The sequence below is a fragment of the Scylla paramamosain genome, chromosome 16, assembly GCF_035594125.1.
Source record: "Scylla paramamosain isolate STU-SP2022 chromosome 16, ASM3559412v1, whole genome shotgun sequence".
Taxonomy (NCBI): domain Eukaryota; kingdom Metazoa; phylum Arthropoda; class Malacostraca; order Decapoda; family Portunidae; genus Scylla; species Scylla paramamosain.
Genome location: NC_087166.1, coordinates 18350694 through 18367169, shown reverse-complemented (window position 1 = coordinate 18367169; position 16476 = coordinate 18350694). Strand labels below are relative to the sequence as shown.

Here is a 16476-nt window from a genome sequence, read left to right as displayed (position 1 = left end):
TAGGAGTAGACAGATGCGCTTCCTGGGCCATGTTATGAGAAGAGAGGGACTGGAACATTTATCTCTAACTGGTAAAATAGAAGGCAAGAGACCACAAGGAAGACCAAGACAGAAGTACATGGATGGACTGGTGCGAGTGACTGGAGGAGGAATGTCTGCAGCTCAGTTGATACAAGCAACTAGAGACAGGGAACAGTGGCAAACCATGGTTGCTGACGTTCTACGGGATATGGCACGTCAATAATAAATAATAATATATATATATATGTATATATATATATATATATTATGTATATATATATATATATATATATATATATATATATATATATATATATATATATATATATATATATATATATATATATATATATATATATATATATATATATATATATATATATATATATATATATATATATATATATATATATATATATATATATATATATATATATATATATATATGTATGTATATATGTATATATATATATATATATATATATATATATATATATATATATATATATATATATATATATATATATATATATATATATATATATATATATATATATATATATATATATATATATATATATATATATATATATATATATATATATATATATATATATATATATATATATATATATATATGCTCTTCTAGGTATTGTCTTGTGATCTGGATGCCGTGTTGCTGCTGTAAGTGTTTTTTTGGGGGGCCTCGAGTGTTATGTGACAGGTGAGGAGTTGAGACAACTTCGTTGTCGTCATGCTGATGTTGCATACAGGGAGAGCTTAACAGTTTCCTCGGTTGCACATGAACCTATATACGGGCATAAATATATACGGGATAAATTTAGTATGAGAGTGACTCTGTAGTCGTAGCCAGATGGTGGAAAACTCAGAAGATTCAAGAGCGTGGGCACGAGAGCAGGTTAAGTCATTGCGCACATAAACGCAGCATCCAGCTTTGGATAAAAAATGAGGATAGAGAAAGTAGGAGGGAACAGAAAAGGGACTACCGTCAGTTGCCTCAGACACCTGAGTTTCAGTGAGGAAAAGAAGATGAGGTTTAGAAGAGGAGAGGTGGTGTTCTACAGATTGAAAATTAGATCTTAGACCGCGAATGTTGCAGAAGTTAATGAAGAAAAAGTTGAGGTGGGGTGTCAAGACACTTAGGGTCGTCGACAGAAAGGCAGTCCGACCTGTGGACATTTATGGTCCCCTCCCCAGATGGGGACTCCGAGGCTGGTGTAGGAGTCGCCATGATGATTTTAAACTTTTTGAGTGAAGAGTGTGTGTGTTATTAGGTGCTTGTAGTTTTGTGTGGAGGAAGAGAGTTGTCTTTAGAGGGCAGGCTGTGTGTTGTGAGACACAAAGGGAAACGTTCAGTGAGGTCAGAGTTGGGTTTAATGATAAATTCACAGCACCCCCTGAACAGTGCTTTAGACCTCACTGGGAGTAATTATCGTTTCGGCAGGTGTCTACTGCCTCCTCCTCGAAAAAAAAAAAAAAATATATATATATATATATATATATATATATATATATATATATATATATATATATATATATATATATATATATATATATATATATATATATATATATATATATATATATATATATATATATATATATATATATATATATATATATATATATATACATATATATGAGACTGAAGTGGTGACAGACAAGACAACGCCAATGTGTCTTGTCGTGGTACTATATCCGTCCCTGACACACTGACATGACAGCGGCTGCCTGGACGCATATTTCCGAAATCTGGGAGCCTAGGTGGCAATCATTCTTGAACACGGTAGACTGCTTTATGCCAGGTTAGATTAAATTAAGTTAGGACTTGTTAGCTAATACGCCAGTTGGTAACTTTCTGTGGGAATCATTTTGATTCCCACAGAAAGTTATGTAGTGCCGGGACGTAATATTAAGCTAATATAATATTAGGATAATATAAGTAGAATTAGTCGTGGTACTATATCCGTCCCTGACACACTGACATGACAGCCGCCGGCTGGACGCATATTTCCGAAATCTGGGAGCCTAGGTGGCAATAATTTTTTAACACGGTAGACTGCTTTATGCCAGGTTAGATTAAGTTAAGTTTAAGTTAGGACTTGATAAGTAATACGCCAGTTGGTAACTTTCTGTGGGAATCATTTTGATTCCCACAGAAAGTTATGTAGTGCCGGGACGTAATATTAAGCTAATATAATATTAGGTTAATATAAGTAGAATTAAGTTAGTATAAGAATTATTGGTAAGATTTAGTCGTTATTACATCATGCATACATCCCCGAGACATACAGACAGACAGACAACATGTTGGCGCCCGCGGGAAATGGGTGATCGATTTTCTTTATGAATAAAGGCATTATTTTCATACAAGGTATTAGCTTGTGGCTATTATTGTTCTCCTTTGCTATTCAGAGGAACAAATACATGATATGAGTAAAGTAATATAAACGTTTATTATACGGTTAAAACCAATAATTTGTGAATTACCTTGAGGAAGAATCTGAAAACTACAGAGGTTCGTGGCGTAGGAAGACGCCGACCCGACTGAGTCGGGTCGGCGTCTTCCCAAGATCTCTCTAAGCGAGAGTCGGGCCGACTCTCGCTTAGAGAGATCTTGGCTTGCTTACATTACAGGTATGTCGCTCTAAGTTTGAAGTAATTACTATTCATATTTGTAGATATATTTTCTTATCAGTACATCACTCAGAGAGATCTTGGCTTACTTACACTACAGGGAAGCCAGTGGAGGTAAAGGAAAAGTTGGTCTGTGCGTCCCTCGTGTGTGTGTTTGGTTAGGTATACTTAATAGTGTGAAAACGGAGTGTTTAGTTCACGGATTATTAAGGTTGTGCAGTATTTTTCGTTATCATACGGGGATGTAACCACCTGGTTCGGTCCTCGGAATGCTGATTAGGCTGTGTTATACCAGGGTTATAGGAAAATTTTATAAGGATATTGTTTATTCTTATGTAAGCACCAGTGAATTATTTTTCGAGTCACGTGCGTGAATAATACCACCCTCGCCAGGTGAATGAGACTGTATACTCATATAATACCCAAACACTAATGCCCATTATTGTTACTGGTGAATGTGTGAGGTGTGTCAAGTGATTAGTTCGGCCAGTATTTACACTACTGTAATGAAATCTTCAGCGCTACTAAAAGGATACTTTATGCTACCTGATGTAATATGTATGACGTGTGAATTAGTATTAACGCTACCACAAGTGAAGGAAAAAAAAAAGAACATTAATCAGCGAGTGTAGGTATTTCCTTATCAACTAGTTAGAAAAAAAAAAGTAAAACAAAAAATAATAATAATAACCTAGCTTGCGAGTGACATAGCGGGTGGGGCATTACAGTTACAGTAAAAAGTAAAATACAGAAAGTATTTATGAGATTATCGTATGGATAGTTTCAGAGTTACAGCCGAACGTCTTCACAGGCGAACGCATGGGCCGAAAAAATGCTACCTGGAAGGATGCTTGTTGCCTGTACAGATGAAATATTAGTTAGTCGCCAGCACAAATACATGAATATGTTCATGATTGTACCTCTCTATTCTCATAAACAAGGGAGCCTAAATAATTTTTAAAGGAAAAAATAATAAATACCAAAAGTTATTGATATAAAAAGTATATCAACAAATGCAAAGTACTTAGCGTAGGTAGAGGAAACCCACACATTAGGTAAACATTAAACAACGATACTCTGGTAGGTACAGGGTACGAGAAAGATTTAGGAGTTATAGTTAGCTCTGAACTTCGTCTAGGAAAAACGATGCATAGAGGCCAGAAACAGGGCAAATAGGGTATTAGGATTAATTTTTAGGAGTGTTAAAAGTAGAAGGCCTGAAGTAATATTCAAGTTATACTTGGCGCTAGTCAGACCTCATCTAGATTATGCTGTGCAGTTCTGGTCCCCACATTACAGGAAAGATATAGGTCTATTAGAATCGGTACAGAGGAGAATGACTAAAAGGATACAGGGGATGAGGAATATTCCTTACGAGACGAGATTGAAGCTGTTAAATTTACATTCTTTAGAGAGACGTAGATTAAGAGGGGACCTGATAGAAGTCTTTAAGTGGTATAAGGGTATAACAAAGGGGATGTAAGCAAAATTTTTAGGATCAGCAACCAGGATAGAACAAGAAATAACGGGTTCAAGCTTTAGGTTTAGGAATAGATAAAAAAAAAAAAAGGTTCTCAAATTGAGAGGTAGATGAGTGGAACGGACTCAATAATCATGTTAGTGCTAGGACATTAGGGAGCTAAATTTAAGAGAAGATTAAACGGGTATATGGATTGGGATGATAGGTGGAAATAGGTAGGTATATTTCATACAGGGACTGCCATGTGTAAGCCTGGTCGCTTCTTGCAGCTTCCCTTATTTCTTATGTTCTTAAGTGTCAAAATAAAGTTAAGTAATATGATGCAGTGGGGCAGCAAGGAGGGGGGGCGGGGACGGAGGAGGCGGTCCGCCACGTTTGGCACTTTTTGGGGGGCGGCACTTAGGTCCATTGTATAATTGACATAAATATAATTGACAATTGACGTTACTTCGTATTACCACCTTTTCCTTTACAGTGCCTCATTTTTTTTTACATTTTTTACATTTTTTACATTGTTTTAATAACAAATACTCGGGTTACTAGAAATGAATCACGAGAAAACTGATACATTAAAAATAACAAAGTATACACTTAGGCATAGACTATCTACGCTGGACTAAACAGGAGCTCAGGTGGCTAGGCTGTGCTCTCGCACTCTGGAGGCTGAAACGGTGAAACCCTGAGAACAAATAATGGTGATATTTAGCTGATCAAAAACGTAATATTATTTTTTCTACGTTACCAAGAATGAGTTGTGGTGTTTTCATGAGGTCATGAATTAAATTCTTTTATATTTTAATGTTTTAAATGTTATGAACGAATTGTTAAATTTAGGGATCATGTTTTAGCAACACTAGAGGAAGAGCGCGCGCATTCTTTTTCTAACGCATATTTACATGGGCGTGATACAATGTACCTTCTCTGTGATGTAGATTGCATCTCCAATGACAATAATAATGAGCGAAGTTTCATTTTTTTTTTTCACATTTGCTATGCTCTACTTCATTGAGGGAATAAAGGCACCTGATGGCAACACTAGGCAGTTATCCGTCATCTTCCCTCCCTCACTCCCTCTGCTCACTGATCAGCTAATGAGGTTTGTTGCGGCACTGAGAGGTGGTACGTATCATTATTCTCAAGCATTATCGTGTGTTACTGTTGTCTTACTGTAACACTCATTCTTTCTGTTGATGAATATATCGTGAACATGCTCAACATGACAAGTGAAAAAAAAAAAAAAAGTTACAAATAGCAGGAAATATATCCTCTGTAAATATGCCCCGGTGTTGTAGCAGGAACAAGTGATGCCACACGGCCATTGATTAAAATTTCTTTCCTGACTTGACTATGTAAATACATAGAAAATTAACCTCTGCTGTGGGCTAGACTGTGGGGTGCGTAATGAGCAATATCGTGGGTGACGCGTGTGCAGGTTGAAGTGCTGTACGTGCAATAAAGGGTGTCTCAGTCACAAGTCAGCGAGGTACTATTAGATATCCAAATTCGTGGGGCTTGAGTGTTAGAAACTTACACAGTGCTGTGAATTTCTATTTTCTTGTTTAACATGATTTTTTTTTTTTTTCTTATTGTCGATCAAAATATATATATTTTTTATAAGTGACTAGCCTAGCTCACTTCAAGGGAGTTCACGCTAACAATATAACAGCAAATACAACAATAGTATATAAATACACAGTGCGTATAATCAACACACATGCTAACAACCACCATTACCGCCATCACCATTCACCACCAACACCACCACCACTACTACTACTACTACTACTACTACTACTACTACTACTACTTCTGCTACTACTACTACTACTACTACTACTACTACTATTAATAATAATAATAGTAATAATAATAATAATATAACTTCCACTAGGCTCCTACACGACTAGGCTACTCATGATACTAGTAATACCTTTAATACTACTATTACAATAATACTACTACTGCTGCGTGTGGTGGTGGTGGTGGTGGTGTGCTACTACTACTATTACCTTTATGCTAGGTTACTACTAATACTTATATCACCTATCAATTTAACTAGGCTTGGCTACTACTGATACTAATCATTCTTCTTCATTGTTCTTCGTCCTCCTCCTCCTCAAGTTTTTTAACATTCACTAATATTTTATTGTTCTCTCACTATTTCCCTAGGTGAAGCGAATGAAGGAAAGTGGTGCTGCTTTTAGAAAAAAAAAGAAGAATTAATTAAAAAGCATGAAGGAGCACTATCGCAATTCATCAAGCCTAAAAAAACATCGTCCAAACCACTACTAACATCGTCCAAACCACTACTGAAATTGGAGATGTTTGCGAATCCAAACCATTATCAGATTCAAAGTGATTTGTCAACTACAAGTAATGTAGAACATGAGCCTCATGGGAAAAAAAAAAAAAAAAAAAATCAGATGTGGACAGAGTGGACTTAAAAGATGTTGGTCAATGGCTAAGCAAGATTAACAACGACACACGGTTCTTACTGGTACATCTAGGTGCATCTGTGATCCAAAATATAGACTCAAATCTTTGTGAAGTAATGCGTCAAGGTGAATCAACCAAAGGACAAACCAGAAATCTAACACGTGAGTCTTTTTTAAAACTTTGCCAAATGGTGAAAAAAATATTAAGATCGTGGATGGTATATTACCCTTCCAAGAAAGCTCTTTACTACTTTTGATGCAAACTTTTTGCAGAAGGAAGTTTTAATTCCGTGGATGGATTCAACATATGGTAGAAACTGAATCCTAGAGTATCTCAGTATGAATCCAGTGCACTACATATTCAGAATTTCCCAAAATGGAAGGATCTGGAAATTAGGACTGCTATTGGAATAACAATATATAAAAAGGAACAAGAAGTTATTGAAAATAAAGTAAAAAAAAAAAGGAAGATCCTTTAAAAATTGCTTGATATCTAGCAAAACAAAATTTCCTTTTACTAGGGCATCGAGAAGCAATGGATTTTGATGGTAAAGAGACTGTAACAGAAAAAAAGGGATTTTTTTTTTTTTGAATTAGTTGATTTGCTGGCAAAATATGACCCAGTATTAAGTGAACATCTAAGAATCCAGATAGGAAACAAGTTCACTACTTATCTGTCACCTACTATTCAAAACGAGTTTATTGAGATTTTGGGAGAAAATATAAGAAGCAAAATCATCATTCAAGTAAAAGAAGCCAAGTACTTTCAATGATATTCGACAGCACTCCTGATATTTCACATAAGGATCAAATTAGCCAAGTTTTTCGCTATGTTATGGTTAATGAAGATCAAGTGAAAGTTGTGAAATCATTTGTTGATTTCATTGAAACAAAAGGTAAAACGGGCCAAAATATTGCAACTGTGATTTTGGAAAAAAAATACAAAATGGTGGAAATTATATTAAAAACTGCAGAGGGCAGGCATATGATAATGCTATAGTAATGGTCAACATTCTGATGTTCAGAAGCGTATTAAGGAAATAAATCCAAAAGCGGAATTTGTTGCTTTTACAAATCACTCACTGAATTTGGCTGGTGTTCATGCTGTTTCCATTGGTGTAAATTCTGTTACCTTTTTTTTGGAACTGTAGAGCGTGTTTTTATATTTTTTTCATCATCAACCCATCGCTGGGACGTTCTAACTTATGCCACTGGTCAAAGTGTGAAACGCATAATTGAAGCAAGGTGGAGTGCAGGGGGAAATGCTGTATGTGTTGTAAAGGAATATTTCTCAGAAATTTTAAGTGTCTTAGAAAAGTTAGCTTGCGCCGAAGAAAATACAGTTATGAGATCAGAGGCTGGTGTGCTACTTGGTGCTTTGCAGTCATTTACATTTTTGTGCTTTCTTGGCCTGTGGGAACCTGTCCTCCTAGAAATTAATGAGACACAGGACTACCTCCAAACCAAAGGACTTAACTTACAACAATGGGATATAAAACTCGATGCATTTTTTAGGGGCTAAGAACAGAGAAAAGCTAGTAAATGATGGAGTTAACTGTGCTAAAGAAGTTTGTGATAATCTGGGTATAGTCATGGAGCGTCATCGTCGGAACAGAAAGAAGAAACAAATTTTTGGTCAAAGATCACAAGATGCTGATTGCCATATGACACTGAATTAGAAAGAAAAAAAAAAATGTTTTCTTCAATGGAGAGAGTGATCCAAAAAATAAATCTGAGATTTCAACAGCTTCGTGAATTTGCTGAGAAATATGTATGAGTGTATGTATGAGTGCCAGCTTACTCAAATAGACCATGATGACATTAATAAAGATGAGTTCCTACTTGAAAGAAAAAGACTTTAGCATTTTATTGGTGTTGCTACTAGTCAAGGTCAAACGAATATGTGGAAAGAAGGCCCCCTGGAGCTTTTGCAGTTTATTCATAAATATAATCTTGGGAATTCGGTTCCAAATCTAGTAGTTATGCTGCGGATTTTCCTCACAATTACTATCAGTGTTACTACCTGCAAGAGGATTTTTTTTTCTAAACTAAAACTAATAAAAAAAAATTAGTTGATATCTACTATGAGCAACCCGAGGTTGAGAAATCTTGCCAAGTTGTCTGTAGAGAGAGAACTTGCAGATGAAATAGATTTTGACTATGTTATTGATGATTTTTTTTTAACGAAAAAGCAAGAAAAATTGCATTGTAGAAAGAGGTGATAATTTTCAACTGATTAAAATCGTTCAATAATAATAATAATTGAATAATTATTAAATTTTCCTTTTAAAAAATTTAATTCCATCATTAATCAATGAAAAAAAGCTAATTATGTCTGAATATATATATATATATATATATATATATATATATATATATATATATATATATATATATATATATATATATATATATATATATATATATACATCAAAATATTATATTACTTCTGGAAAGGGCGTCAAATTAATTGAAGGCCGTGGGCCACCCCTGGCGGCAAAAGACACTAGCTACGCCACTGATGTAGAATAGATAAATTTTTTAAAAGATTTATCATTTGCAATAAATTGCCCATGGAAACATTCGTGGTGTGTGACGTGAGGGAGCGTGATTATGCAAACCCACTTGCCTAAATAAATGCATATAAATACATACTTATGACTATTGGGCAACGAACATTATTACTGGTTACTATCACAAGACAGATAAAAACTTACTTTGACATATTGATTCTTAGCCTCCGCCATGTTGTCCCCAAAAAATGGACCTTGGCCATACACAAGAAGAGGAGAGTTGTAGAGCTCTTGAAGGGAAGTGATACCCTCAGGAACACGCTCCACAGTTAGGAAGGCCGTCAAGTTGGCGCAGTAAGCCACGGTTACAATAATCACGTATAACCACAGGAACACCAGAAATACCTAGGAAATGTATGTGTGTGTGTGTGTGTGTGTGTGTGTGTGTGTGTGTGTGTGTGTGTGTGTGTGTGTGTGCAAATAAATAAATAAATAAATAAATAAATAAATATATATATATATATATATATATATATATATATATATATATATATATATATATATATATATATATATATATATATATATATATATATATATATAATGTGTGTGTGTGTGTGTGTGTGTGTGTGATTATTTCATATATATGATGGTACCCTGATTTGTATATATCAAGAAGGAAATTAATTGTATATGTTGGAGGAATTTATAATGCAAAGATAGTGCCATAAAAACAAATCAGTATACCTGGAGGCTGGGATGGTTTGGCAGAAAAGGGCGAGACACACGCAAAGTAACACCAATCGTGTACAGACTGGTGAACACGAGTGAGTGTTCCGCTAGGCTTTCCTTTCTGAATGTTGGAATATTAAAATATTGTTAATAGAAAATAAATAACCAGGTTTTGTTTTACTTGGATAAAACAGCTCTCTTAGAAAAGTTTGTAGGATTGTTCTAATCTGTTTCTTTAAGAGTGTCATTAAAAAAAAAAAAATAGGCAACAGGACAATTTTTCCTGGATATTTGTTGTTATTAGAGGCACCGTGGCAGGTATCACAAGTATTAATATGAAAGAGATTTACCATACTGGAAAACCTGAAGTATACTAGGAAATATCTGTCTATTAAAATTAGTAAACTTGTGTGATTCACAATTGCAATCTAACTATATATTCTCCGATAAATATCAATACGTATAAGATTATTCCTTAAATGAAATCAGTTTTACAAAGATTCTACAGAGTCTGTCTGAATAAGGGATCTGAATATCAAGTCATAGAAAATATATGTAAATATATTTCGTGTTTTCAAACACTGGAAAAAAAATGAAGTGGAATGTCTTCCTATCAAAGAAAATACAAAATAGCATACGGATAAGATCATGAAAAAAAAAAAAAATAAATAAATAAGGGAAATTGCAAGAAACTGTCAGCCGTACATTTAGCAGTCTGTATGTAAAATATACCTACCTATTTCCATCTATCCTAATCCTCCACAAATATGTCGAATTTTCTTTTAACATTCAGGTTACAAAGTGTATTTCATTCGTAGACAAATTCATCTGATAACCTGTTCTTTTCTGTTTATTTCCTAGTCTAACTTTATCAAAGCTGAAAATAAAAAAAATAAAAAAAATCCCTTGGGAACTCTGAACTATATTCGTTCATTTCTTAATGATTATAACCTATTAATTATTGTGCCGTATTGTCTGCAACTTTCCTGGATTTTCGCTCTTTCCGCCGAGGGGGTCGTGTATTAAATATTAGTAAACATCACCGAGTGAACAATATTCTGTGGACACCTCCCGGCAAAAGGTCCCAACATAATGTACGACGTCATTCCCTCCGATTACCTATAGTGTAAAACTTATTATATTACATGCAGTGTTGGTCAAGATTTTTCCTAACACCATTGCTCATATCTGCTTCCTCCACATCACTATCGGCTTTCCACATCAGATGGAAAAATTATGCACTTATACACACGCACGCACATGCACACACACCGCGCGACAGCCTGGGCAGCCACCCTTGAATGATATTATGCGGAGGAAGAGAGGAAACTCTACATCACACTGTTATGTCTAGTTTCATCATGCTATGAGATGATGGTTAGAAAAATTAACATACCATCGAGTTGACGAAAAAAAAAAAAAAATAATAATAATAAAAAAAGAAAAAAAAAAAGAAATAAATAAAAAATTGCTGCATCTCTACAGTACAAATTGGTTACAGTAAACTATACCTAAATATGAAAAAATAAATAAATAAATAAGTAAAATAAAAGTGAGCAAACTATTTTTTTTTTCATTTCTTCAACCCCCTATTGTGTTGCGGTCATTGAATTATCAGTCACTGTCTCGGAATCTGCACATTTCGCTATTTTATTAATGTATGACGCGTAATAATACAAAAAAAATATGCAGGTGCTGATGAGTGACTAACGTATAGCTTGCCTTTGTAACAGTGGAATGCAGGGAGACAAGGAAAACAATGATTTCTTTTCAAACGGTAATCCAATCATGTTATTGATTAGCAGCAATGTCTCGTGAACACCACGGTAGGCTTACTTTTTCTACATTATCACCCTGTATTTTTATATTATATAACTCTCTCTCTCTCTCTCTCTCTCTCTCTCTCTCTCTCTCTCTCTCTCTCTCTCTCTCTCTCTCTCTCTCTCTCTCTCTCTCTCTCTCTCTCTCTCTCTCTCTCTCTCTCTCTCTCTCACACACACACACACACACACACACACACACACACACACACACACACACACACACTTACTTTATTAGTGTTACAGTTAGTGTATCCTGTGATCATCAGTTGGCCCGATATCCAACTGTAACAATAAGTGGTACCCCCTGTGAAGTGACTTCATTACTGAAGTCATCAGGCAGTCAAGGTAAACACTCGGGTCCGCGAAGGTGATACAAACGAATTATGAAGTTTTAGAACACCATATTTAATTCACATGCCAAACATTAGTAAATTCCTACCTAGAACTATAGCTTTACCACAAGCTACAGGTCCCTAACTAACAGTCACCAACCTTACATCGTAGCACAACCACGTAACACAAAATAAGTCCATGAAGGACTGAGAACCAAAGCCCAGGACGCCGGTAGAGAGAATGACTCCTCACCGCCTTCCCGTAAGCCAGGCCAACACTCCCAAACCCCGGTCTCACGCTGGTGAGAGACAGTGAACCACTGAAAACGCCAACATGGCAACTATACGGCTATGTGTACATAAAACCTCCCTCCAAAAAGAAACTTTTATTAAGAATATAAAAGTTGGAATAATTTACTAAATACAAGTACACATTCTAAATTATCGACAAAGCATCTGCCTTGACATGTACAATATTGAAACTAAATGGTTGGAGCGTAAGAGCCCACCGGAGGATGCGCATGTTACTAAACTTGACACGTTCAATGAATACCAGAGGATTATGGTCAGTTTTGACAGTTATAGGATGTGCAGTGCAGGTTGAATATATTCTGAATTTATCCAATGTAGTATTCCTAAAGCCGCCGCCTTCACGGTGGCATACGACTTTTGGTAGGGTTTAAATTTATATGAGTAATAGCACACGTGAAGCAGCATTTCATTAAAATATGGTTAGAAGAGAACAGCATCAACACCGCTACCACTTGCATCAACACTAATTGTAAATGGTTTCCTCATGTCAGGATCTTGTAACACAGGAGCGCTGGCTAACATCCCCTTCAGCCTCTTAAACGAATGTTGGCACTCACTTGACCAATGATAAGCGTGTTTGGTACTTAGTAGATCGGTGAGAGGAGCTGAGACTTGGGCAAAGTTCTCACAAAACCGCCTGTAGTAACCAATCATACCAATAAACATCATTAGGACCTTCCTTTCCTCAGGGACTGAGTACTGGAGAATGGCTTCGACTTTGGCTTCAACTGCCGCGACATGACCATGACCGACAACGTGACCCAGGAATGTGACGTGGGCGTGACCAAATTCGGACTTTTTCAACTTGATGGTGAGGTTTGCCTTGGACAGGGCCTGGAACAGCAAACGTAGACAGGTCACATGGTCCTCCCAGGTCTCGCTCCACACCACTATGTCGTCCAGGTAGCACGTTACGCCTACCAGATCACGGGTCACAAACGCCATCAGCCTCTGAAAGGTCACTGGAGCATTTCGGAAACCAAAGGGGAGCACTTCACTCCCACAACCCAGACGGCGTAGTAAAGTTAGAGACAGGGATGGCGCGGGTTGTCAGGGGTACCTGATTGTATCCCTGAAGGAGATCCAGCTTCGTCAAGTACCGGGCTTGTCCAAGGTCGTCGATGATGTCGTCCACGCATGGTAGAGGGTATGAGTCAGGCACGGTGACTCTATTAACCTTTCTGTAGTCGATGCACAGGCGTTAACTCTCACCTTTGAGTACCAGCACCACTAGAGAAGCCCAAGGAATCAGGCTTGGCCGAATCATGCCCTGCTCCTTCAAGCGACGCAACTCGCCCTCCAGAAACTCCCGCTTTTCGCTGTTGATGCGATATGGCCCCTGACGAAAGAGAGCATGGTCGCTCAGTAGGACATCGTGGGATAAGAGAGGGCAGGCACCTGATACGTCGTTAAAGAGTTCCGAATGCTCCTTCAGAAGAGAGTTAATACTGGCTGCATGAAAATCAGAGAGATGTTTTACTTTTTGTTCTATGTTTTCCAAGATGACTGTGTTAGTTAAACGTGGATCAGTCATCAACGCCTGTTGCCCATTCTCCCCACAACTAGTATCACACGGCACAACCATTGCTACCTCCTTTGTGTCACCCAACACTGCAACATCCTCTGTCAACCTATCCCTTGTATGGTATGCTTTCAATAGATTTCCATGAACAAGACGTTTCTTACGTCTGTCAGGAGTAGCAAGAACATTATTCACACTGAACATTCTTTTCAATACTTTATAAGGACCAGAGAATCTCCACTTGAGTGGTTGACTGGGCATAGGAAGCAAAACAAGAACTAAATCTCCCTTCTTGAATTCCCTTAACTTTACTTATGAGCTTCATCATAGTACCGTTTCATTTTACTCTGAGCGTTACCAAGGTGAGCATAGGAATAAGAGATAGCAACTTTTAACCTGTTTTTAAAAGATTCCACATACGTGGCCACTGGAATTTCGTCTTCTTCGTCCAGCCAACACTCCTTTAAGACTTTAAGGGGACCCCTAACTTGACCATATACAAGCTGAAAAGGGGAATACCCGAGGCTCTTTCGTACACTATCTCTCACTGAGAACAAAAGGTGATCGATTCCGTCATCCCATTCAGAACCCGTATCCAGACAAAATCCTCTTATCATGGTTTTCAGAGTATTGTGGAATCTATCCACAACCCCCTGGTGGATGGGAAGCAGTGGACCGGTATTGTTTAATCCCTAATGATTTCATCACCTTTTCAAACAAACCAGAAGTGAAATTAGAACCCTGGTCTGATTGGACTTCAGTCGGCAATCCGACTTGGGTGAAAAACTTGATGAGGGCCTTCACAATATTCTTTGTAGTATCGTTTCTCAAAGGGATAGCCTCAGGGTATCAAGTAGCTATATCCATGATAGTTAAAAGATCCTTATTCTCACGCTTTGATCTGGGCAGAGGTCCGACACAGTCAATCACAATCCTACTAAAAGGCTCGTCAACAACTGGAATAGGGATGAGTGGATAGAGTGGAACGCCAGGGCCTGGTTTACCTTTAACCTTACATGTGTGACAAGTGCGGCAATATCTACCCACATCATGTTTCATCCTCAGCCAATAGTAGTGTTCAAAAATCTTGTGATATGTCTTAGTTACCCCTAAATGACCAGCAATGTTAGCATGAGCAATGGCAAGGGCATGGTTACGAAGGGCTTGAGGCAAGACAACTTGATGTATGGTGTGCCAAGTGTCTGAACTAGGTGTGTGTGTAATTTTAATCTCTTGAATCAAGGAATTATCAAAGAAGTCTTTTAGGGAAAATTCCCCTGGAAAATTGTCTTCAGAATCTAGAGCGCTCGAAGGCGCAGAAGTGTCAGATTTGCTAGTACTGTTTTGATAACTCAAGCTGCGTGTGACTGCACATGCAGGAAAGAGAGAAAGTTACTCAAGCTCTAGCTCCTTAGTATTGTTCTCACCTGTGGGATGAGGCGAGACAACAAGGTAAGGACGCATCAGGTCCCCTGCCAGATCATTCCCCAGCAATAGAGAAATCCCCGAAGCTGGCAACTTATCAACCACAGCCAATGTAACATACCCGGTTACCAACTCACATGGCAAGTAAGCTGCACATACATGCACACCGTTAGCGATCCACTCACACCATCAATGAAAACTGTCTCGCCTGTGTAACAGTCTGATGAGGGCACTGCTTCACGTAACACCAGGGAGACAAGGGCACCACAATCACGTAGAATATTGACTTGTCAGACATGCTCAGCTAAAAATGATGGGACCTGTGAAAGCAAAAGGTCTGAACAAAGGGTGTATGCACTCAAGAGAATCAGATGAATTGGGGAGACTAGAGGGAATTTTGATGTTAGAATCTTTAGGGGGAGTGAGAGGGGTGAAGTCACTAGCTATACCAACATGGAGTATAGGCTCACCTGGGCGTCTGTTTGCCAATTTAGGACACTGATTAAGTTCATGATCATTTCTCTTACAATACCGACAGAAGACTTTCCTGGCACAGGGACTGTTGGTCTCATCACTTACACCTCCACGAGCGGTCTGGGAGTTGGTGAATTCACAAGATCTTGTAAGGATATATGGATTAGTGAGAACAATGTTGTCTCTGGCAGGGCCAACTTCAGACAGGCATTGTAGCTGTCTCTCTTCAATATGAACACGAATTCTAGGAGGCATAGCATTTTTAACATCTTCGAGAATGATCAAGTCTGAGGTTGTGAGGGCACTTTCAGTCCATTTTCGGAACGAAAGTTGCTTCTGGCGTATGAATTCAATCCAAGATTGCTTATTAGTTTTGTGCGCAGTGCGAAATTCCTGTCTGTACGCCTCTGGAACCTTTTTGTACACATTCAGTACAGCTGCTTTGACATAATTATGATCGGTAACACGTGATTCATCGATGGCAGAAAAGACTTCTTGCGCTCTTCCCACAAACGTAGTGTCCGCCAGCAGTACCCACTGGCCTTGCCCAAGTACGATGTCACGATACATCTGCGTGACAGATACGACGCACTTTGTATTACTGTAATACGTGTAAAATTTATCCGCATCCGCAACCGCAGACACAACCGCGACTACGGAGGTAAAAGAAATCCACAATCGCATCGGCATCCGAAAATACTTTGACATCCGCAATTTTATTCATATCCACATTTTATAAAATATGCTTA

The 16476-nt window shown here is 37.6% G+C and overlaps 1 protein-coding gene across 1 annotated transcript in view; it reads right to left on the bottom strand.

Moving 5' to 3' along the window:
- Positions 1-16476, bottom strand: part of LOC135107818 (ionotropic receptor 93a-like) — a 76076-nt gene that overhangs the window by 31383 nt on the left and 28217 nt on the right. Inside the window, exons 3-4 of the mRNA XM_064018111.1 lie at positions 9855-9960; positions 9312-9512 (exon numbers count right to left, since the gene is read on the bottom strand). Coding sequence (XP_063874181.1) covers positions 9312-9512; positions 9855-9960 — 307 coding nt within the window. The remainder of the gene's footprint in view (positions 1-9311; positions 9513-9854; positions 9961-16476) is intronic.